At 38.7% G+C, this 24,988-nt stretch overlaps 1 protein-coding gene across 2 annotated transcripts in view; it reads left to right on the top strand.

The window, feature by feature from the left end:
* RSU1 (Ras suppressor protein 1) overlaps positions 1-24,988 on the top strand; it is a 116,419-nt gene that overhangs the window by 16,623 nt on the left and 74,808 nt on the right. For both annotated transcript variants that reach the window (XM_076331624.1, XM_076331625.1), the window contains exons 4-7: positions 14,399-14,519; positions 18,091-18,209; positions 19,721-19,803; positions 20,074-20,188. In XM_076331624.1, coding sequence (XP_076187739.1) covers positions 14,399-14,519; positions 18,091-18,209; positions 19,721-19,803; positions 20,074-20,188 — 438 coding nt within the window. The remainder of the gene's footprint in view (positions 1-14,398; positions 14,520-18,090; positions 18,210-19,720; positions 19,804-20,073; positions 20,189-24,988) is intronic.

The following is a 24,988-nucleotide window of genomic DNA, read 5'->3' as shown; positions in this document are numbered from 1 at the left end:
AGCTTTACCTCTAGTTGAGAAGGTCATGAAGTTACAAATAGCTGGAAGCTGAGAGAATGTTTTGGGAAAGCATTATGGTAAACTTGCTTTGGGCATATTGCCGTCTGGCATCTTTTATCAGCCACTCATGGAGTTGGGCTACAGGGCCACCCAGCTGGTGTCTTTTGTGTTCCCTCAGGTCACTGCAAGGAGATGCCTGTCTCTGAACTTGAGCTGCCTAAAAGCTAGGCAGTTAAATGTATCCAGCCACTTCAGCTTTCTCTGCAGCTTTTGGAGGGCTGCAGGCACCTTGAGATAGCAGTTCATTCTGCACACCTCTATGTATTGCCTGTGTGACAAGATCAGACGACTCATCCAAAGTTGGGTACCTAGTGCTGCCAGGCAGAACTTCTCTCTGGTGCTGATTATCTGCTCTGATATCTTCTGTCTGAATGACTGCTTACCTGGGCTGCTTACCTGGCACACGGATGAAATGAGTTGTAAGCATTACTCTTGGAAAACTTGACTATTCTTTCTCTGGGGTTTGTAAAAATCCTACAATTTTTGAAAGCTAACAGACTTCCAAGGACTTAATCATCTCTTCCACGTGACACCTTATGAATCTTAAACGTAGCTAAAGGGGTGAGTTCAGCTAAACACACAACTGGCTGGGCAGGCAGCAGATATCTACCTTGCCCTGAGGAAGAGGAGACAGGCTGAAACTCCTGCAAGGAGACTTGAATCATGATAAAATTGTCTCTGAGAACTGAGCCTGGGAAGGGTGACATACTTGGGCATGAGCGCCAGAATTAAAAACTAAGTAACCTATGTCCTAGCTGTAGGTCTTAGCTGTAGACGTGACTGGGGGAGGAAAACATATGGTAATAAGAGGTTTCCAAGGTTGTTTAACTATTCAAGAAAAATCCAGACTACACCATTTTTTTAATGCAGTTTTAGTTTTTAAAATACCAGTTTAAGGATTGCCACTACTCTAAAATTGTGTTATATTAAATCTCAACTTTATAATTACTGCTTTCTTCTAAAGTAGCCCTTAGATCAGCAGGCTGCAAGTATATCTGTTCTCTCAGCCAGGGGATTTTTTCAGCCTTTCTAATTGCTATGTTTGGGTTTCTTTTATGGGAAGGTAAAACCACTGCTTCTCCTGAGAAGTAACTCATAAAGTCTGAAACTTACTACTCTTTCACAAATTGATGTAGACATTTAAATAGACAGCACACACTTTTAAAAGGCTAAATTTCAAGTTCATATTACCGTATTTGACACTGTTGACCTAATCTTTTAAGCTATGTAATTAATTGTCTTAGCAGATTGTTCTTAAAATGACTAGGAAAGTGGTGGCAGTGACACTTGACATACTACACTAAGGTCATATTAGCATCTTTTACTAGTTTTCTGCCATTTAAATGAGTGTTCTGCTTGCTGGTTTTTTCTGCTGTTTATAGTAAATATGTCTATCTGGAAGAATAAATACATGTAAAAACTGGATATGCATATTTTTATGTAATCATAGTTCATATTTTTGCCAGCAAACTCTATTAAAAGTAAGTAAAGTTTTATTAGCAAGTATGAGGACCACACTATTAAATCCATCATACTGCTTAGAATATTTTTGTGGCATGGTTTTTGTTAATATTTCTAGTATGCCATTCATACTGCTTGTGCATTTACGTGTCTGTAAATCATTCATTATCAGAAGTACTCAAATCCACGTTGATTTTTTTTTTCTGGAGAATATTAGGCTGGATTTTTTTCAGCTGTCTGGTGCTGTGCTAATGGGAAGAGTCTTGAACCGGCTGCTTCTGCTCCAGGTAACTTCTGAAACAGTTGAGTCTGTCCTTTGCTGCTTGATGGGAACTTTTTGTACTTCAAAATCAGAAGCAGAATTCTAGGGGAAGCTAAATAGCTGCGATTCTGCAGTCTTGTTAAGCTAGTTGCTGCGTAAGTGGCAAACCTGGGATGATTCCACTTTGGGGTCTCCTGTGATAATCCAGTTGAAAGCAGAGGCAGAAAGTGAGTATTTGTGTTTTTTATTAACTTAATGTAGACATATGGGCCAGTGTCTCCATATATTGTACTGGGAGTTTTTTGTTCCACCATTTAGTGATTTAATGAGAAGCAAAATTAGAGACAGTCATGCTTATGCTATTAGCCTGCATAGGTTGTCTGATCCTGACCCAGGTGTCTTTTGAACCCATTGGCTAACATCAAAATAAATGGACTAGAAGTCCTGACAAATGTTCCTCAAGTTTGTGGAAAAGAGTGGCTGAATGATAGAGATCTGCCCTTCAGTGTGATGGATTAATTTGAGTAGATGTGACCACTTTGTCTTTGTTACATGCTATTTGATAGGAGCTGGGGGACTTACAGGTGGCATTCACCTCCTGCTCAGTGGGATCTTTAATAAGACATGAATAGTGGTAGGGAGTTAGGGTAGCTGTGCTGGAGGGGTATGGAGGGAGTTGGAGCCACAGAACATACTTCTGTAGAAACCATGCTTGATCACTTTGGTCAATCACAAATATTGTTTCCGCATCTTCTGTGCAACAGTAATAATTTTTATGGGTATCCATTCTACTGTTCTGTGCACTTCTACTTAGGACTGCTTCATCCAAGTTCAAGTGGAACTTAACTTCTCTTGAAGTCTGCAGCAATCTTGGCCACTTGCTCTTTCTGACACCCCTGCGTGGGATGAAAGTGAACTTAGGGTGTTGGTGTAGATCTGCATGTTTTGCAGGGCCAGCCAGCATGCTTCTCCTTTGGTTCCTGCTCCGTGGTTGATGCTGGGGTGGCCGTGCCAGTCGTGTGTTCTGCTGTGTTTAGTTTCCAACGGTTTGGAGTGTCATGAGGCTTCTGAAGTCTTGTGTTAAGGAATTTGTCATAGAAGTTATTGAAATCAAACTTTGTCCTACTTTGTTCAAACCTCTTCAGCTAGAGTTTGTGGTTTCATGACAGTTCTGGGGGGACAGCTGTTGGGAATTGCAGAATACTGGGATGTCCAGGGAGCCCAGCTCAGGGAGAGGAAAGGCATATTGCCAAGCTTGGCTGTCTTTTCTACTCTGGGACTTGCCCCATGTCATTTCAAGCAGAATAGTTTGGAGCTCTGGGAGAGAGTATAAAATAGATGAGTGTGTGTGTGGGGTGGGGTATCCAGCTGGGAATAAGGTTTGTGTATCACATTGTCTTGAGGGCTTGGCTTTTTTAAAAATTGGCTGCACTGGAACACCAAATGGCTGCCTTTGGAGAAAAAAAAAAAGGACCTTTGCAGACTCAGACTGAAGTCAGCAGGGTAGATTAGGCTTCACCTTTTGGTCCCCTTATGCCACTAGATTTGTAAGTGAGCAATAATTGGAGTAGAATTAGCAATAGAGAGACGTCCTTTTTTAAGGGAAACATCTAAGACTGAGCATATATATTGTGGCTTGTGCCTTACCTGACTTTTTTTTTCCTTGCAGAGCAGCTTTTGTGAACTATTTTGCTGTGAAGTATGAAGTGGTACTGAAACTTCTAGACTTTAGATAGCTAGGCTAACTTAAGGTATTCTCCAGCTACTTAAAGTGTATACAAAATTTCACATCCTAGTATAGTCACACTTAATACCCTTACTTGGTATGCTGATGAGGTTTAACAATTAAAATCCCTGTACTGCATCATGATTAGGAAGCGTGCTTGAAGAGCTTTTGGAAGCTCAGGTTAATAGTAGTCCAACCCAGGAGTGCACAGAGGGGAAGATGTGACTGGAAAGCAGGCTGGGATGTTAAAGGTTACTTCAGCATTGACAACAGGTACGCGTGCTGGTCATCAGTATGTGCGCAGCTATTGCGCTGCCAAATTGACGTTTTATTTTCACTTATTTTTGGGATATGCTGTAAGTTTTTGATGGCTTGTAACTACTGTAACAGTTATTTGACTTACCTACCTGATAAATTAATTGATGCTGTAATCATTTGGAGAATCTATTCAGAGATTATAGCTTTTGTGTCATTATCTGGTCATACCTGGAGTCCATGAGTGTTTCTGCCATCAGTGGAAATACTGGTATTATGTGATTTGTCCATTAGAGGTCACTGTTTAAGTAACTTTAGCAGTTTCTTTTGTGGGAAGAAGCTTATGCTCCTGGTAGCAATCCAGTCTCCCTGGTAGGTAGTAGTGAACAGCAGCTTAGTTTTGCTATTCTCCTCAGTCTCCTTAACCTCAGGTGATCCTGTGCTCGCCTGCTTCACCATATTCTTGTGCTGTCTTTAAATGTCCTCAAAAGTTGTCTGCTATTCATAGCTTGCTCCTGACGATTTTTCTGTCCTTTTGCTGTCGTGCTCTGATTCCTTGCCCAATATTATCAAATGTCTGAATGACAAGAGATTGGGAACAACTATATATATATTTTTTTTTTTTCTGAAACTTCCCCTGTATTACCTGATGTTGCATTCTCTGTCCTAGTCTCCCTTTCCTCTGAGCTGCTCTCCTTTACTGTCCTCTTCTCTTTCCACTGCTTCTTCCTTGATCCTCAAGTGTAATCCTTTCCTCATCTTTAGTCCTTTCCTTTTTGTGAGGTGATCCATTAGCTTTTTGCTGCTGGTTTCCATTTCCACACCTGAATTTTGTTTCTGAGTTAACTTTCTGATCCTGTCAGAATAGCTGTGTCTCATTCATCATGTTCCTTTGACAGCCACGTGGTCACCCTTTATCATACTTGTGCATTTTGCTGCCTTCCAGCAGAGCAGTTACCCAGTTCAAAACTTTCTCCTTTTTTTCTGCTCACACAGCTTACTGCTTCTGTGCTGTACCATCTCCTTCCAAATTGTTTTGCTCTCTGTGCGTGACCAGCACAGAAGCTTGTCCCTTCGTAGCTGCTAACCTTCTTGAGGGTGTCCTTGATCTTATTTAATATGCTGCTAAGTTCCCTTGATGTCATCCTTACATTAGGCCATCTCCTTTATAAGTCACCTTTCTGGCTGTAGTGTATACCTAGATGTATTGGAGGTAGTCCAAAGACAGTTAGCAACACTGCATTTGTCTGTCCTGAATTCCTTCCCAGTCTAGCTGCTTTGTCTTCTCCAGACTGCTGGAAATGTGTTATGGTGTCTCCTGCTGGTATTGTCTGACACTTTGCATTTTGCCTGGTATCAGGTTATTTATATAGCAAACTTGCTGACTTCTGGAGGGAACTAGATGCCCATATACTCTCTGTTGCTTCTTGTATTCTCTTCTACTTTGGTTCTGCCTCTGCTTTCTTCTGGTAAGTCATTCCACACTGTTGTACTGACATGGTTTACCCCAAAATGGTGCAAGTAAGCTATCTGCATAGTGAAACTAGGGTTGTGTCCAAAGCACAAGACTTCTGCCTGACAGTGGCCTCTCAGCTGTGCTTGGGAGTGGTGCTTTAAATTAACTGTAAGCCTTTCACTTTTGTTATATATTTTGATTTGTTTTTACTTCCCATTTCTGGTGCAGGGATCTCTAACGGGAAATATCTTTATGAATGCAGTGCACAGGGGGACGTGAGAAGGAGGGAAAAGGAGATCCCTATACCTATGCCTTACTAAATTTGTGACATCTGAGTTCTGCACAAATGTTTAGATTAAATACCTTGTTAGCTTTTTTCTCCCTGAAAAAACCCAAACCTTTGGTTCTGGGAAAGTAGAGATGGTAGAGCATTTTAGCTTTAAATAATATAAATTTTGATTTTAAGAAGCTTTGGGAGAATGAAGCAGATTAATTTATGAGTTTTGTGCTGTAATGGTATAAAGAGTGCATGCTGAAACTACCCCAATTTATGCATAAATTAAATTGTCAAAGTTTGTGCTGTATGGCAACAAAGTCAGTTTTGCATCATAAGTAAGCGTACATACTAAATACAGCACTAGAGACAAATCACTTGTCTTTTAACATAGTTCTTCAGAAGCTGTTGTTCTATTATTCAAAGGCATCTGCAAACATATTAACTCCTTTTTTGTAAGTCTTAATGTTTTCTGACGTGTTTTAGTACAAATTTCTTGTGTCTTCACCTATGTCCCAGTGGTTTAAAATAACTAATTTTTTTTTTGTGGAAGACCCATATAAATGATCTTTCTCCATGTGTATGTACAGGCTGTAATATAAAGTTGTTGGAAATCCTCTTGCCAGATATAGCCTATTTTGAAGTTGGCATTTTCAAAGCTAGTGAATGTTGTACAAGTGAACTCCCTTCATTAAAGAGCTTAATTTTGTATCATAAAGAATTTACTGTTTAACAAGCCGAGTGGAATTTTTTTGTTGCTAATATTGAAGGACAGAGGTGAGAAGGTAGATTTGGTCTAGATTAAGGGGAAACTGGATTTAGTTTTGTTTACTTGGTTTTGTACTCTATTTTCTATGTATTCTTTTTGTTCTTCTACTAATCAGGTGTGTTGGTTTGAAGTGGATAATGACACAGCATTTCCTTTCAGACCACTCACCCATCTGGCCTCTTACTTTCCATTGGTGCCCTGTGTCAAAAATACTGTAGAGTGAAGTCTTTATCTGAGGATGGGCAATTTGTTGTAATGTGGTTTCTCTTGTCTAGGAGGAATATCTGCTGTAGCTGGAAATGAAATGTATAGTTAGCTGAAGCCTGGGATTAGCTAATGTAGAGGCGCAGGGAGGACTCGGTACCATACAGACTCAAAAGAAGTGGCTTTAAGTACTGGGTATAGGGAGCCCAAACTAGGAGGGAGTTTAATTCATTCCCAGCTCTGAGGGCTGCAATAAGAACATGTGTAAACACATGTGCTGACTTTGCTTTTGAGCGGTGAGGTTTTTTACTGCAGCCTCTTCCTGTGTGTGTTGAGAGGACAGACTGGTGTCTGACAAACAGCGTCAGCATGGCAGTCTGTGATGCTGAATGGGGGGAAGAGTCGGTTGATCCAAGTAGCTGTGAAAAATAGTCCTATGGGAGCTCTTAAAAACATTTCAGTGGTATAAAAAGTGTAAACTACTAATACTGTCCCATAAAGCGAACTGAAATTATGGACTATTTGTTAGATACAGCGAAAGCAGGATTTTGTAAACAAGCACTGCTAAGCACACGAGTGGATCGGTATTCCTGAGTAAGAGGCTGAAGTGACCTTGACCTGTGAGGGATAACCTATAGTATCTGTTCAAGACCTGGTGTTCAGAGCATCTTTGGTTAGTCCCTCTTGTAAACTGCAGAAAACATGTTAAATAGACTGAAGTAAAGAGAATATTGAGGGAGAGGAAGGTGAACATACTGAACTTCAGCTGGCTTGATTTAACTACAACCGGCTACTGTGCAGTAGCGTGAAACTCTGAAAAGATCATGCTTAAACAACTTAAACACCTGAAGGAGACTCACTGAGATTTAGTGAGACCATTTGCAATTGCATTTGGTGGAAGCCTAATAATAAATCTCAATTTAACACTATCAGCTAAAGTTCTTCAGCCCTGCAGAAGTTATTTTTCTTAACCATTCCCTGCTGTTGAAATCTCAACACAGAACAGATGATCTGACGTGTAACAAGGGGATGTAGCCTGTGTTCTTCAACTTTTTGCATGGTCTACCACATGGATTTTTTTGTCCTGACATAAAAGTAAGATAGCAAAGCATCTTGGCTGAACTGAGCACTCCTCACAAAACAATTATCGAAGCTGAAGATGCTGTGGTCCACTACAGTACTTGCGTGTCACACTAATTCAAAAAGCTTGGCTAATACACTGTTTTCTTCAAAATTATTTGTAGAAATGAAGGGGCATGTTTATATTCACATTATTGTACTCATCCTCAGTTGAATAGTACTGTTCCTTACTGCTGTAAAAAAGCTAACAAACATTAGATTTTTGTGAGCTATTTTGGTGTGGTTTCAGTTCTTTGCTGCTGGGTGATTTATTTTCAACCTAGTAATGCCTTCCTAACCTCAGCCCCTGGTTTCTAGTATTTCTCTCTAGTGCACTCTCTGAAGTGCACCTTAAGCTTTCTTCTCAGAGAAGAACAGATTTGTCTTTTTGTCTTCACTAGATGTCACTTGATTCCCAGTCTCTTCTCAGCCTTTCTTGTGCTCACAGCACTTCTCCTTAGACTCTGGCTTCTAATTTAAAACTGTTTATGGATAAATTGTTTTGTTAGCACAGTAGCACATCAGTGAACTATGGTATACTTTAAACATGTTCGTAAGAACATTTTCATAACTGCAGTGCTTCTGTGGATAACTGCAAAAATGAACTCAGCTGGTTTCTGGAAAGAGCTGAAGATTAAGGAGACAAGTTTCTTTTTAATGTTTTCAGTGTGAGGAAGGTTAGTATCCATCTTTGGGAGAGAGTGGAGGGAGGGCAAAAGGGGAAACTTGAACTACATAATGTGTAAATTAAGTACTGTATGCTTCACTTGGGATAAGGATTCTCTCCAGTTAACTGCCAAGTATGATATCAGCATGCCTATGAATATTTAAAACGAAAACGGTTGTGTTCTCCCTCTGCTAATTCCTCTTTCATTTTGGTGAAGCTGATTGCTTCTCTCTCAGTATAACAGAACCCTTGTCAAATTAATCTAAACATGACTCCAGCTCTACGAGTACAGTTATATTTGATGCACAGAACACATTATATATTTAGTATTCTAAATTCTTCCTCCCCCGTGAAATGTGAGTAACATTTTATGTCTTTATGACCTTTGCTCTAAGGGATCCTTACTCATGAAAAGTTCCTGTTGACGCTAACTAGATTAGCAACAGTCTGCAGAACTGGGTTTATTATATTGTATAGCCCACAGGTTTTACTTTAGGCTTAAGAAGTAGGTTCTTGGCAAGAAAACCTTACCTGGGATCTACAATGGACTGATAGCACTCTCAAAGGTCTGTATTGAGTTCTCTTTACTCTGTATGACTCTCGACCAGCTTTTAAGTGGAACATTTTAATGAGAAACTGGCATAGTCTTATAAATCTCTTCTCTGACAAGTAGTGCTATTTTAATAGCTCTTCTGGATAAATATTCCCTTAGAACCTGTAAAGGTTTAGAGTACTACTGAACGTCATGTTCCTAGGTACTGTGAAATTACTTCATTAACTAAAGAAACATTTTGAAAAAAACAGGGATTCTGCAGCTTAAAGTTTCTAAAGATACGAATGCCCAAGAAACTAATCATGTTTTAAATAATTAAAATTCTTATTTCACTTGATGTCTGATTCAAAACCTATTGAATTCAATGGGAGGTTTTTTCACCTGTCCAAAGGTAGCCTTTGAATCGTATTTATTGAGGAGATAGTAAGCTTACTTGCGTACAGTTTTATGAATAGGCAGACGTTATAGATATGGTTTTCCAAGCAGCAGTGTGACAATGTTTATTTTGAACATTCAGTGTTAAGGTATACATGAATTGAAATGTTTATCTCTGTTTACATACCATGTGGTTCCTCTCATGGAGATTTACATTTTTACAAAATCATTTCACTTGTCCAATTGGGTGGTTTATTGACTCTTGTCACATTTTTCTTCTGAGCTTCCTTGTCTAAAATGTTTTTTATTTTAGTTTTAACTTGTAAAGGAAATTTTTATATGGGTCTTTTTTTATTAACAGTGTCTTTAGAAATGTTTGGTTTAATGTCAGTACCTACTAAATACAAAAAAACAGACTAGACTTCATCTTTTAGACAAAAAGCAAATGGAGACTTAATCTTGCAAACACCTGAGTTTGTTTACTTTTAAAGTTGTGAGGATTCCTGTTGTTTTCCAGTGCTTCACAGAAGCTTTAAGAGAAATAATCCTGGAGAACATTATCAGAAATAGACACTTATCAGAAAGCCTGTGCATTTTCAGCTGTATGAAGGGCCCTGCACCATAGCAGGAATTGTACTGAAACCTAGATGAATGACTGAAGAGTGGCAGAGTGGAACTGGAGGGGCAAAAAATGCACCTCCTTTTCTCCTCTTCCATTTTCTGTGTTCTTCCTCCTTTGTCAGAGGTTGCATGTACAAAAGGAGCCGGATCTAGGTGTCAGTGCTAAGTAGTGGTATGAGAACCACTTGGCTTCCTGCTTTATGAGAAAGGGTTACATCTGAGACACTTGTAACTCCAAGCTGCTTTAACTGATTTAAATGTTCTTAGCATGTTTCTCTGCATGATAGCTGTCTCGGATAAAAGATCCATCTAACCCAGTATCTGTTCTCCAACAGAGGGCAACATCAGACCTCTAGTAAAGATAGATGTCTAGTGTTGGCTTCTGGTTCTTGGTGTGGAGAGAGAACTAAAGTCCAGATCCAGGATACTTAGGTGTGGAGTTATATATAGGCATTGAATAGTAGCGTTTAATCCTTCTTGTGTATGTTTTGGAAATCATCTCACAACTTTTAAACAGCTGCTGCTTATATAGGAATAAAATTTAATAACTTGCCTTGAGTGAAAGGCTGCTCTGATGAGAATATATTTTAGGTCCTAAAGAATTGCCACTAACTTCAGGGCAAAAAAGATCATACTTGTTTTTAAAAGCTTTGAAGTATAACAAGTTGCCAATCCTTATTTCCAGGAGCATGAACAAAGTCCTCTTGTTCCTTGGTGTGCAGCCTGTAGACCCTCTCTTTCGCTCTCGGACAAGCTCTTGAAATCAAGGTGAAGTCTATAGCTGTCATAGTGAATCACTGTATGCAATTTCCGGTGTTGAACAAGGGGAAGGAAGCCGTTCCTGGTCTTGTGAAGTGAGGCTTAATACGAATGGGGCTTCATGATGTGACTGAAACTTCACAGGAGAATGCAAAGGCATCGGGCTGCCAAATTTTACTAGCATTTGCTGAGGGGGAGTTTAGTTGTTAATGACACTGGGCAGCAGATGGTCTTAAAAGAGTTGTTAAGACACTGTGGATCGTACTGTAAATATGTGGGTGAATGGAACCAGGATGCTGACAGTTCACTCTCACTGCTTATCATGAGAAGGTCACTCGAGTAGAATTTGGTATAGCCAGAACATGAATTTCTTGGTGTTTGGTAGTCTGCTGTGTATCTGGGAAGAATTTTGCAACATAACAGTGGGATGGTAGTTGGGACGCACTTAGTTGTGTAAAGTTCAGAACAGAGAACATAATATGCATAGTCAACCTTGCTTGACCACTGCTGATCTTTAGGCCTGAAGGTACTGAACCTGTGCAGTTTAGTGACAAGACCAGTACAGGAGTTAATTTTGGTCTTCTATTTTTCTTTGAATCCAAGAGAGCATTCGTTCATATTACAAATTAATCTGAATTGTTGAACCAGAAAATAAGCTGTTACAGGAAAAAGTCCTCTTTCCACAAGCCTGGTCTTGAGCTACTCTGCTGTTTTTCCTCCTCACGAAATACCTCCAGCCCCTCCATCCAAACCAAAAAATACAATTGTGTATTAGGGCTTTTTATTTTGATTTAACAGGGTGAGACACAAACTATTTTGTCCAAATCCTTTGCTAAATTTTTAGCTTTTTTCTCATCTCAGCCTGCTTACCCATGCAGCTTTTAGTATGGCTTGAAGAAAATAATGATATAAAGTATCTTAAGTGTGATTCACAACATGAAATACAGTATGTGGGAATTATACAGATATATCAGAAACTGAGCGGACAGTGTGCAAGGACACAGCTCCCATTGTTCACTAGGGACACTTACTCACACCCGTGCCCTGACAAAAGAAAAACAAATTAAAAACCTCTGATAAACTAGCCAATGGAAGTTGAGTTTTTGCCCTGTGTTTGCAAGTGGGATGTGCAGGTAGAATTTGAGAACTTCAACTGTGTAGTAACCCATTGAAACGAGGGTTCTCTTTGATGCTGTGATCTTCAGTGCAAACATAATCTTCATGAACAAATCTCTGGAAGCCATTTTCTTCCTATCTTGATGTCGAGGTGTCATTTTTTTCCAGGTAGTTTCATGGGGGGGGGGGGGGTATTGTTTCATTGTTCATTTTGGTTTTGGTTTTTGTTTTTTTAAATTAAGATGGCTGTTTACTTTCTTCCTTGAAATGATTCTTCATCTTTCCACAGTTTCCTAGCTTAAGTCAGAAGTGAGGTACAAGCTTAAGAATTCATTTATTCTTAAGGGGGAAACAAGCTGGTTTGGACAGGTATTTGAAGGGGCACATCCACTAAATCAGTGTCGCCAGTTCAAGGTAGCTCAGTAACTGGGTCCAGCTTTTTGCTGTGATGTCACTTACTGTTTGGACTCTGTCAGGCTGCTTGGAGGGTACTTGTCCCCATCTTGTGATCTGTTCACAGATGCAGAACAGCTTTGCCGCTACTCCATGATGCAAGAGTTCATTAGGTAACTAAATCCACTGTGAATAGGACTGACTAAATGTAAGGTGCCTGTTAACCAACACTGATTCAACTGAAATGCATGTCAGGTATTGCTGGCCTTCCTTGCGTGAGGGTAGCACTAACAAATTGTCTGTAGTCTGACAGTTTCTGTAGTCTGGCCTCACAGCAAGATCAAAAAAGTTTCATGGGCTTCCTGTCTATGTAGTGATAGTATTGTCCTTGGTGTAAGATGTACTTTTTTTAGTTGCCTTTGAGAACTTTGAGTGTCTTGGATAATAGCTTCTTAATTTCTTTATCATCTTGTGATGGTGTTCAGCCTGAATAATTGAAATACAGAATTGACACACAGGCAGCCAAGCTGACTGCAGATTTGCTAAGTCTGGCCTCCTGAACGTCAGGCTCTTGTTTCAGTGTTCCCACAACAGAGCTCTGCATTACATTTAGCATAACTTGTGATGTTAAGTTGCAGTGTTTTTTCTAGGAGAGTGTAATTTCTTACACTGTCAAAAAGGCCAAAACTTTCATACCAAATTTTTATTAATTGCATCAACAGTGTAACTTCAGGAGAATTGTATTTGGTCTCTGTATTGTTTAGGCTTTGACTGAACTAAAACCTGTATTTGCTAGTACTTCTGATTCCTGGTCTTGCATAAATATAGTATATGTTTGAGAAGGCAGACACATGGTTTGCCAGTCCATTGCATCTCATCAAAGTTGAATTATAGAGTCTAATTTCTGAAAGGAAAACATTTTAATACTGGTAATTACTGTTCTGGTGAAATATTGAGGCTGGAAACAGCTGAATTATGTCAATTAAAATCCTCGGTTAACTTCTGTTAGGGAATAATTTAAAACAACAGTAGTAGTACATTACCCTTTACTTTCTGAAGGCACATAACTCTTGCCATCATCGAGTGACAGATATGCATGGACCAGTTGGAAAATACCACAAAGGGAGGGCTTTTAAATGTTCAGATTTGCCTTAATGACTTTATTAAAAAAAGTCTGCTAAAAATCTCCTGCAATGAATATGACCCTCAACAGTAATATTTGTGTAGTGTAATTAAAGTGTTTGTTAGGGATCCCGTTATTGTTCACAATGTAATTAGGCTTAGAATCTAGTAAATGTGACATACTATAATGTTCTGCTTTGTAAACATTATTGACTCCATTTTAAGACTGAGATTGCCTCATGCCAACAAATAAAAGAAAATCATGGCCTCATAAAAACTTCTAATTATTTTAAGATGTGCACTCTATGGGTTCCTGATGCAAAGTTGAGACTGAACTGAGTTGAATATTGAACACAGGTGCAAGCTTCAGTGCAGGTGATTTGCCAACCTCCCTTTATGTAAACCTCAGCTGTCTGCTTAAATCTCACTAAGTTTAAGGGGGGAAAGATGCAAATCTGAATAGCTTTTTAACCTCATCTGCCCAGGCGTATTCATATTGTGCTTCTGCCTTATTTTTCATGTTTCTAGATAATAACCAGGTATTCATTTGTTGCTAATCCAATGTAACCATGTATGTGTATTGATCAGTTATTCATTCATGGGAGGTAGCTGAAAATGGGCTTGGCTGAACAGTTCCTCTTTTAGGGCTGAACTTAAATTTTTGTAAATTTTGTTGAATCTTAAATGGACAAGAACTTGGATACTAGATTACTTAAGCAGTAAGCAGAATGGGCCATCGCTAAAAATGAATTTTTATTTCATGTTTGCTATTAAAGAACCTTAATAAAACTGCTATCTTGGTGTAACTACTTGTATCATCCATTTTTTTTCAACTCAAATAATGACATGATCTGAGTCTCTTAAGCTCTGCTCTTTTGAGACCTGTGTGTGCTACATGAACACAGAGGAAGCCCTGCTTTTCTTTGTTAGTCTCTCCGCAATGGTCTTTGTTAGTCAAAATATCTTACAATACTGGTAGTAATTTTCTGAGGAGTACAAAGTGACTGCTTTCAGTGATGAGAACAGATTCCAGATAGAAGACTTCTTTGATATAAACTTTGCTTTTATTGCAATAGCTATTAGGTGCTCTTTCTACCGTCAGCCACTGTACAAACAGAGCGAAAGACAGGTGCTAGTAGATAGAGCATCTATAGTCTAGGTAGCTTGCTCTGATTGCAACCTCTCACTGTGAAAACTTTTCCACAGCTGTGCCAGCAAACATCGCAGACCTGAGAAACATAGAAGTGCTCAACTTTTTCAACAACCAGATTGAGGAGCTGCCTACACAGATTAGCAGCCTTCAGAAGCTCAAACACCTGAATCTTGGGTGCGTATCCTAATGCAAAAACTTGCTGTAATAGAGGTGCTGTCAAACATTGTCGCAGCTGAAACTGGAATTTCCTATTTTTTGCTATTAAAGTTTCTTTTTGAAAGTGTTTGTGATGGTAACTTCGCAATTATGGCTTCAGAGTGTTTAGCTAGTGTCCTGAATAATCAGATACTTAAGTGATCAAGTATTTACTCTGATATACTGATAACCATTTAAGGGCAACAGCAACTCACATTCGTCTAATACTGAAGTCAAACTTAACAATTATTGAGTTTTACTTCCCTAGCAACTGTCTCTTAATTCTGTGGTCGCTGTGTAAGAGCCAAGCTCTATTTTCTGTTCTGTTTTTTAATTTTTTTTTAACAAAATTTTTCCATGTTAATTTAGGACTTTAATTCCAAAGTCCTGAATTTGGGATTAAAGAAATTTCAATTTCTACTAAATCTGTAAAAGAAGCAGCAAATCTTTAAATGTGGCGTGCATTTAATTCAAACAGCTAGTATTGACTGAATTTGAGCCCGAGGCATTCCTGTTAAGTGTTCAGATACCATATTCCAGTAGAGTTGGTGATACTTTAAAATAACTACAGTTGCAGAAGGCTTTCTTGAATTATTAAGAAAATAAATGTGAAGCACAGAACCTTCTCAAAACTAACTGGACATATTAAAGTGTAACTACTTACGAAAGTACTAGTAGGGGCGAGCTTTAGCTTTAGAGGTTTCTTATAGAACGAATACTTGTATTTTATAAATTCAAACTTCTGAACACCTTAATCAAACAGGATTTTTTTACTGTTTTAAATATCAAATTATTTTGGCTAGGCTCTGTGTGTCCTGCTTTAGATACTTTTGTAAAGTGCTGATAATTGAATTGCATCCTGAACTGTTGGAATGCCAATAAATGTTTTCATGATGATCTGTCTTCTCTGGTCTTCATTTGGTCACTTTAGATCTCTAGTACGCCCTAATATCTGTTTGAACCTGGACTGGATAATGAATTAATAGTTGCTCTGAAAAGTAGCATTTTATATGCCTTGGGAGTTAAAATCCATATTTTGGAATGGCATATAGAAGTGTTGCAGTGTATCGAGGGAGGAAGAAGTTGGGTTCTTTCCATGGATTGAAGCAGTGACAAGTGTTTGTGTAGTTCAAGTACTGGTCTTCACTACATTTTTTCTATTCATGTAGTATGAAAGGCCACTTGGTTAAGACCAGCAGACATTTAGGTCTGGAACTACAGCTGCCACCTTCGTGTGTCATGTGGTCCAAGATCTTGTAGATTAAATGCTCATCCTTCTTAATCCCCTCCTTACCCATATTCTTCCAGACACAGGTTTAGTTCTGCGAAATGGGTTCTACTTCAGAAGTCCTTGGAATCAGTGAAGGGGAAACTGCTCTGCTCTAATAGTTTGGGGCTTGGTGGGGGGGAGCCCAGGAACCCTCTTGTCATCCGCAGTGCATGTATACACACAGAGCATCAAAACAACCCTCTAGGGGAGAGGGGAAGCTTGAATAAGAGCATAGATGATTTTTGGGAGGATTTTGGTGCAGAAGGATCAAGTAGTGGGGTGGGAAGAGGGAAGGTGTATTGCTGCACTGAAAGCTTAAAAAAAAAAGTAATTGGAAGGCAGGTGTGGCACAGTTTCTGTGGCACAAGCTCAATGTTTGAACATCTACAGGGCTGACTAGTGCTGGGCAGGGCCTTTCAGCTGGTTCTTTTTCCATGCCAAAGAATAGATACCATTCTGCCTGTTGTCAATAGGGAGAACACTCTTTCTCTCCCTGTTCCTTGCTTACAAAAGGGAAGACCAGCAGGGGCACTTAACTCTTTTTACTAGTGAAAAAGGAGCTGCTTGCTTTAGTCCTATTTGATATGAAGAACAGTTTCAAAAGCAGTGACAAGTCTGCAGTAGCAATAGTGGAGATTGCCTTTCTGTATTTTAATAGCTACTACTGCAACAGTAATACTATGTGTGCATGTCCATGGTGGGACTTCTCATCGGGGATGAGGAAGAAGATGATTTAATTCAGAATTTAGCTACAGAGAGCTGATTTCTAAAGGTTCTTGTTCTGGTGGGGCTGGTTTATGCAGAAGTGGGAGAGGAAAAGTAAGATTAGTATCTGAGAGTCTGTAAAAGAAATGTCCGTGTAGTCATCATGCTTAATCTGGAGGTGCAGCTGCTTTTGTGTTCAATTCAGTGTCCAAAGGCCTCTTAGAAGATGGGCTTAAGTGTCCTATAGATGTCTTTCACAGTATTTATCACATAGTATAGCACAGTGTTTGACAAACATTGCATGAGGCGGGGAGGGAAGGCCCTAGAGAACAGAGCCAAAAGTCATTATTTTTGGGTACCCAACTTTGTGAATACTTTGACTTGAGTTTTCATAGTTTTTAGCATTACATCACTCTTCATAAATTCACATTGTATCTTCTCTTGACTTCAGTTTAGAGGTAACGTGAAAGGTCGTGATTGTTTCCCATCATAAGAATAAAATCTGGTTCTTCAAAATAGCTACCTGTACATACTCTTCCTGAAGACGCCTGTCTTCTCTGTTCCACTTTCAAACCCAGGTGACAAATGAAGCAAGATCCATACAGGCAAGCTGTATGTTTGGTGTACGTACACTAGGGACAGTATAAATAATGGGCTAGTAGTTGTTTTCTGTTCCTGTGATAAGCAGCCAGGGCTCTAGCTCAGACACAAACAGTAAGGTGCTATGAATATCGTCTCCAGCTCCTTGCCTTTCTTTGTCATTGCAGCAGCTCTAGCAATTATCTGGATCCCCTCATCCAAGCCCTTTGAGGTCAGAGAAAAGTTACTGTGTTTTCTGTAGCTCGTCTGCTCCAGGTTATCAGAGAAACCTTTTTCTCCTGTTAGCTTTCCCCATCTTCTGGCTTTTGCCAGTAGGAACTGGTGTACTAAACCCTCTAAGACTGGCTGAATGAGCTATATTTAGACTAAGCCTCATCAATCAGAGGGCTGACATTTTATTTACCTCATGCTCCATGTGCATTAATAGTTATCTAGTGACACAAATCTGCTGTTCTTAAGAAGGGGTTTGAGCAGCAATTATCAATGAACGTAAATACCATGCAGTCGAGGTACTCCTCGTTGTATTTGGTACCGTGGTGAAGAACTATGTGGTATGGGGGGATGTCAGATGGTGAAGATGCTGTGCAAAGGGGTAATTTGTAGTTTAGCTGGAAGATAGGTCATCTACCAAGGACCAGCTTGCTCAGTGGCACACTTCAAGCTGAGCATAGCACTGTGACACCTCTCTCCCTTTTGCTTCGTGTTTCAGGTGTGGCTGTTGATTGACATAACAGATGGGATCCCTTGCGAGTGCTTAAGTTTTGGGCGTATTTATGAGAGTAAGAGCTGAAAAAGGTCTGCATTGCAAAAGGCTTGCTCAGTATCTTGTAGCATCAAGCCCTTTTCAAAACAAAACAAAGGGGAATTTTGGTGTAGATCACATTTTTTAGAAATGAAACTCTTGTTGCCTGTATTATTCCTACCAGATGAAGTAAATACTGATGTCATGTTCTGTTTTTTCGTCTTCACCTACAGCATGAACAGGTTAAACACCTTGCCAAGGGGATTTGGCTCTTTACCAGCTCTGGAGGTTCTTGACTTGACTTACAACAACTTAAATGAAAATTCTCTACCAGGCAACTTCTTCTATCTGAGTAAGAAACTTTTTTAAAAACTCTACAAATCTTCATGATATGGTGCTTTGCTTTCTGCAGTTGAAATTTATTTGATGGAGACCAAACTCCGATAGAATTTTTTTCTGATATTTATGTTTTTCTTTGAATATCTCTTGAATATTTCTACGTAGCTCAGCAATATTTATCACTGTTATACAGTCACCTGATACCATTGGACACAAGAAGACTTGGTTAGTAATTGTATATTGGTTTTCTTCTGAGTAATATTTCCTTGGGTCCCATACTCAGTTAAAACTTTGTGGAAGCTTGCGAGCCTGAGGGGAAAGTACAGTGTTTTGCAAGGCAACTGCTATGTGTTGACTCTGGAAACAATTGTGTTCCTGATAGTTCATTACTGAAATAGTTTTAGCAGCTTGTGGATGTTGAAGTGACCAGTATGTTAAAAAAATATGCTAAGGTTACAAAGCTTGGCACAGGAATAGTAGAGCTATGCTGACCTTTGTACATGTTAAAAATACATGCTCAGACAGTTAAAATAAAGGTATTGTAATGCATATGTGCAAAAGGGCTGCATTATGGTTGCCTAAGCAACTTGAATTCTGGCACTTTCTGGATTTCAGTGATTCTGCTGCCTTACTGGTCTTTTCAGTGTAATATGCTGAAGTGACTTCAGGATCAGTGCATTTAGCAGCAAAAGTGACAGGTGAGGGGAGAGGAAGGAGTGCCTCTGAGAGATTTTGTAACCTGGCAGAAGGAAATTTTTAAGTCAGAATTATTAAAAATGGTCACATATAATGAAATGAAAAGAAGAGGAGAAGTAAACTGCATAAGAGAAATGGGATCTCCTCTCTGGTGGGGAGGAGAGGTTTTGCTGACCTGACCACCTTCCTTCCCACTGCACCCAACAGTTCTTTGTGAGTCTCCATTTTAATTTTTTTTTTTTCCAAACTGTCATGTATGCTCATTCAATAATAGCAAGCTACATGGTTGTGCTGGGTCATCTCTTTTTCTGTGAATTTCGTAGAGTGTAAGCATGGAAATTACAAATTATACAATCTGAGTCTTTTGCATTGCTCTCTTTTAAGGTCTCTTTCCCAGTGTTAGGCTGTGCTTTCTATAGAGCTTAACACAGATGTGTATTTGTCCAAAAAAATCAGATTATTTTTTTAATGTTTGTTTAGGATGCAAATTGATGTAATGAATAAGAATCGGGGTTAATAAAGAGTAATGACTGTATTCTGACAGCTGAGCATTGAGACTATATGCCAGAACCTGCCAGAGTCTACTATTGCAGAAATTGTTAATTGTGCCAGTCCTTTTGAATACAGATGTTTTCATGAACTCACCAACAATACAATAAGCCAGTAAATCTGAGTTTAACCTGCTTGTTATTATTGTGAGCCCTGGGTATGTCAAAGGCTTTTCACCGAGTCGGGGTTATTAATCAAACCTGACTCCCTTTTATTGATTAGACCTCAAATGGTTGGGTTATATGCCACCCTGTTTATATATTGCAATTTAATTTGCAGCCACCCTGCGTGCACTCTATCTAAGTGACAACGATTTTGAAATCCTGCCGCCAGATACTGGGAAGCTCACAAAGTTGCAGATAGTAAGTAATTTATCTAAATTCTTGGAAAATCAATTCGCTGTTGTAACGCTTGTAGGAATAGAATCTAGTCAATTTGAGGAGTAGTAGGCTATGTTTGCAGGAATAGACCACTACACCTGGAACTGTTTCTTGTTTACCAGCAGACACTTGTAAATAAATTGGAAGAATTGAGTTTTTAGGAAAAAGGTGGGGGCGGAGGGAGTAGAGTTCTGTTTTAGGCTGCTTTATAGTAACTGAAAATTGTTCTGACTACTTTATATTCACTCTTAGCTGAGTCTTAGAGACAATGACCTGATATCACTGCCTAAAGAAATTGGTGAGCTCACTCAGCTTAAGGAACTTCATATCCAGGGAAATCGTCTTACTGTGCTGCCCCCAGAACTAGGTAAGATTATGGATGATTATTTATTTATTTGAATAATAATGATAATGATGCACTGTGTTTCCTCTGAAATGAAACCGGTTCTTAAACTCTAGGCAATGATTATGCTTAAGTCATCGTTGCTGCTAATATTTACTTTCCCCTGAGAAACACTCACTTTTTCACTACTACTGGATATGTAGGAGGGGCCAGAAGATGATGTGTGTTTGCTTTTATTAGTTTTTTACATGTTACATTTTGCTTGTGTATTAGTACACCTGACTGCCAATTTGTATATAGCATCTTGCTTTATATAACATAAATATTGGGTCTGCAAACCTATTCTTGTCTCTAGCTGGGTTTTGAGAACACTATCTGGATCAGCCAAAATTGTATTAAGCAAAAATGACAGCAATATAAGTGGCTTTTTTGTGGCTGTTTCTGTAAAAATGGAAGTTTGATCAACTAGAGTAAAATGTAGCTAAATTAGAGGAAATTTTGTTTTTTCTGTTTCAGTACCCTACCTTTCTTAGTGAGTTTACAGCTCTTTCACTTAAAGTAGTGGGGCTGGTTGATGTACTTTGAATTTGTGATACTGGCCATTTAAATATGATTACAAGTGGCTTCTTTCAACCTATAAGGTAGAAGTTTTTTTCAAAACTTAAGTATTGATTTTGCTGAATTTGTATTGCAGTATTCCATTTTGTGAGGGCCATTTACTTCAATAGAAGTTGTGCCTGTTTGCCCCAAGCCAGAATTTGGTTTCATATCTTTTTAAAGATATTTTTGTTGGGAATAATGTAGCTGCATCAATTACCTGTTGAAACACCTGTTACGCAGGGTTTATTCCTTATTTCTTGTTATTGTGGACTGTTATGTAGGGAAGCTTCTTTGTTTCTACTAGTACCTTCCAAATAATCGTTCCCAAAACTCAGAAAGATAGTGACTGAAGTTAGCATGATAAAGTAAAATTATTTGTTGTCGTAAGAACTTGCTTCGACCCATTAGAGAATGTGGCAGCTGTGTGCATAAATGTGATAGTCTGCAATGTATGCTTTTTGTTTCATACAGCAAAGGAAAGTGTCTGCTTTTTCTCTATGAGGTGGGGGAAGATGTTTGTTTTGACTCTTACTTGTTTACCCACCATGGGTTTTTTGCCTTTATCAAGCTAGCAGACTATATGATGTTGAACATTCTCTCCCCCCCCCGGTAGATGAAAGTTGCTCTCATTTTCTTAATTGCAGGTGTTTATTCCTTGACACAGGTATACTTTCTTTAGCTTTTTGTCAAAGTCATATTTATTTATAAAGTCTCTTTCAACAGCAATAACATATCAGAAGCGTGTAGTATCTGTAAATGTACTTTTCTGTAGCTTCCTAAATTATAGCCTTGTTTTTTTTCCAGAAAGTGGAAGTTAAATGCTGCACTGAGTCTAACCACCTTCTGTGGCTAATTAAATGTTCTAAATGTGCTGCTGCCTTACAGGCATAACGGCAAATTCACTTTAAATGGTTTTACCATCATTGTCCAAACCAAATGGAAACGTTTGAAACAAAATTCTTGATGTTTGTTTTGCAGTGACCTGCAAAACTCAGGATGGCCAGGGGAAGCATTTCTCCTTTTAGTTAACATTTGTTTGTGTTATAGAACAATATCACAATCTGGTAGAAAAAGGACTTGTAATTTTGCCCCACCTGATCAGGATGAGTTGCATTGACACAGCTTAAGTGCTTGCCATCTCCATTCTTTATTATTCAACTGCTATTCTATAAATTATCCTTTCCTCTTCATGTATTAAATTACCAATGTTTCATTTTATGGTCTTACCCCAGATCCTCGTTCATGGTTGGTTGGCGTAACTTCTATTGCAGTCTATGCCACGTGTATCACTAGAACTATATCAAATATTTAAAATGGCTTAGATTTTGGGGTATATTTCCAGAGAACATTACACTGAAGTCTAGATCTGTAACTTGTGCAACTTGTAAGCATGTTTACTGTGCAAAGCAATGTTCTTGCTTTTTTATTAAACATCTAGGCAAACATTTAGGGAATGGAGTTTAGTAAATGGAGCACCAGGCTGGGCTTTGGAGGGCTTGTTTGACGTCAGGTAGGAGCAGGCCACAGGCAAGCATGAATCTGCTGAATGATTAGAAAAAGTCACTTCATCTCTCCAGCCCTGTTTTCCCTTCTGCAAACTATGACAGTTTAGAAAAGCAGGCCCCTCTGCAGACGGTTTAAAGTCTGCCAAGGAAAGGTGGTATGTGAGTGTTACACCCTAATGAATGGACTGCTAATTCCACAATCGCCATCTGAGGGAAAAACAATTTTATCTGCTGAGTTCTCCCTCCTAAATTTTTAAAATTGAATTATAATGTAAGGAGAACTATCCAAATACTTTGTGCTGTGCATGTTGAATAAATAGCTTTTCAATGAGCAGATCCTATTTGCATTAATTGGAGGTACTGCTGTTCCATTTAAAGTAAACAATCTTTCCTCTCTCATTATCACTTTCATAATTAAAGGTGCTGAAGGCTTTTGACTGGCTTAGTTCGGGCACTGGTGGACAGCAATGAGTCATTAGATGTTCATTTACCAGGGAGATGGGCACAATATAAACACCAGAATAAAACAGTGTATTTGAATGAGGCGAAGGGGAGGAGTACATTAAACTGATTTTTAAAAGTAATGGAAATAAATGCAGAAGAAGGCATGGAGAGTAGGGTATGAGAAAAGGCCACAGACAGGCATTGGGATCACAGTTTTGTAATGGAGAGAAATACTGATAAATAAAACCCTGCAGTCTGCGCTTAATTTCACCTGACGTGATTGAGCGTGGCACATGCCAGGAAGAGGGCTGGGGGAGATCAGTATTATCATCCTCTGTGTTTAGCAGACAATATTTATCACTAATTTAAGAAAAATATTCTTTCCCAGGAGGAAAAGAGGGGTCTAGAAGAGTCCACTGGTGCTCGGGGTGAGGGTGCTTGTCTGTAAATACAGTACGTGTGAGTGATGAACGCAGGAAATGGCCGGGAATAGGTGGGTGGAATTTGCAGTTTGTTTATATCATTTGTCTCTCAAAAACCCGTTCATGAGGAATGGTGGTGGGCAATCACATATAAACTTTAAAGAAGCACTGGCATTTTTTTCCCTAGCATTTAAAAGGTTATGTGCTGCATTGCGAGACAAATAAATCATGATTCACTGCAACAACAGAGTTGCAGTCAGTTACATAAATTGCCAAGGAAGCACTAAATCTGTCACTTTGTGTATTCTGACCATTTAACAATTGGAATGGTGTTTGGAAAGAAAGCCGAGTAGAAACAAGAACCATGTAAGGTGGCAGATGCAATTAGTAAGATCAATGATGGTGTTTTAAGTTCATTGTATGGTCATCTGGGTGGACCCATATGTGCCACATAAAAGATTTTCTTAGCGGAGTCAGGAGTGTAAGAATAGTACATGGTGCAGAATATTCAGAAAGTTGTACCTAAATGTAAATAGCCACCCAGAGAATGTAACATGCTTATCTGTAGGTTTGTGTTTTTGATGTGAAAACAAATGGCATGATTTTTAAAACCCAGATTCTAACGTTGACTGTGTTCGTTACCCTGCTGCCAACACACATGTGTGCGCACACGTACACGGAGTTTGCTCATGTTTATGCGTGTGGGAAGAACAGTGATTTCTAAGGATGCATTTTTAATTACCATCCTCTTTTTCTAAAACTGAATGTTGGCATCAATGACTTTTAAGTATACTATTCAATACTCTTCTAGTTTATCAAATAATTTCCTCGGGTAAAGGGAGACACTATCAAAACTGTGAAGTTAGGTACATACTTGAAAAGTGGAAAATTCAAGCTCTCTAACAAAGGAAAAAAAAACTTGATGCGGTAAGTAGTCATGTTCCTTTTTAAGGAGGGTGAAACCTTCTGTAAATTAAGTCTGTATGGCTAAGTAATTATTTCATCATTTTTTAGTTTTGAACAGCTAAATTACCTTCTGTGGTTAAGGGATTGGTTTTAAATAGAAAGTTCAAGAAATCCTGCCAAAAGTCTCAATATTTCCATCACAGGAAGACATTTTAAAATTTAGGCTTTTGAAATGACTCTAGAATTTGTGAATGAATATTATATTATGAAAAGTAGTTGCTGCAGTTGTTTGTTCAAGTTAATATTAATCAAAATAGCAGTTTACTTAGGTAATTATAACAGGCATGTGCAAACATAGGAATCACTTATTTCACAAAAGATATTTCTTTTCTAAATATACTTGATGTAAATGCCAAACTTTTCTTATTTCAGTATAAACTGTCACTGCACTCTACCTGTGTCACAACACAACGCTGCTCACACCTGCGAATACAGGTCTGTGGTACTTGTTGGAAGCCTGAATATCCTGGGCCTCTTTGGACACCAGCTCTGAGCACTGGAACAACTAATTGATACCTTGCAGTTTTAAAAAAAAATTGCCTGTTTCTACTTTTGGAACTAAGGCAAAGGTGGTGTAAGAAAGGAAGGAGCTTTACTAAACTTCCTAGCGGATAAACAAAATAACTTGTTTTCTAGGACTACTGATGTAGCAGTTACTAGTTAAGGAATAATAGAAAAATGTATGTAACAAGATAGGTCACAGACAGATTATTTATGTAAGAAAAGCATCTCTGAAAATTTGTGAATATTCTAATTGTGTTTCTCATTTTAGGCTTATTTTAAGTTAAAAAAAAGAAAAAACCAACACCACCAAAACCCACCACTTTTTATGTAGTTAGAAACCAGGCTGATTCCACAGAGTACTTGATGCGAGTTAAGGTGTATGG

The sequence above is a fragment of the Aptenodytes patagonicus genome, chromosome 2 (assembly GCF_965638725.1).
Source record: "Aptenodytes patagonicus chromosome 2, bAptPat1.pri.cur, whole genome shotgun sequence".
NCBI classification, from domain to species: domain Eukaryota; kingdom Metazoa; phylum Chordata; class Aves; order Sphenisciformes; family Spheniscidae; genus Aptenodytes; species Aptenodytes patagonicus.
This window is presented reverse-complemented; position numbering and strand designations above follow the sequence as displayed.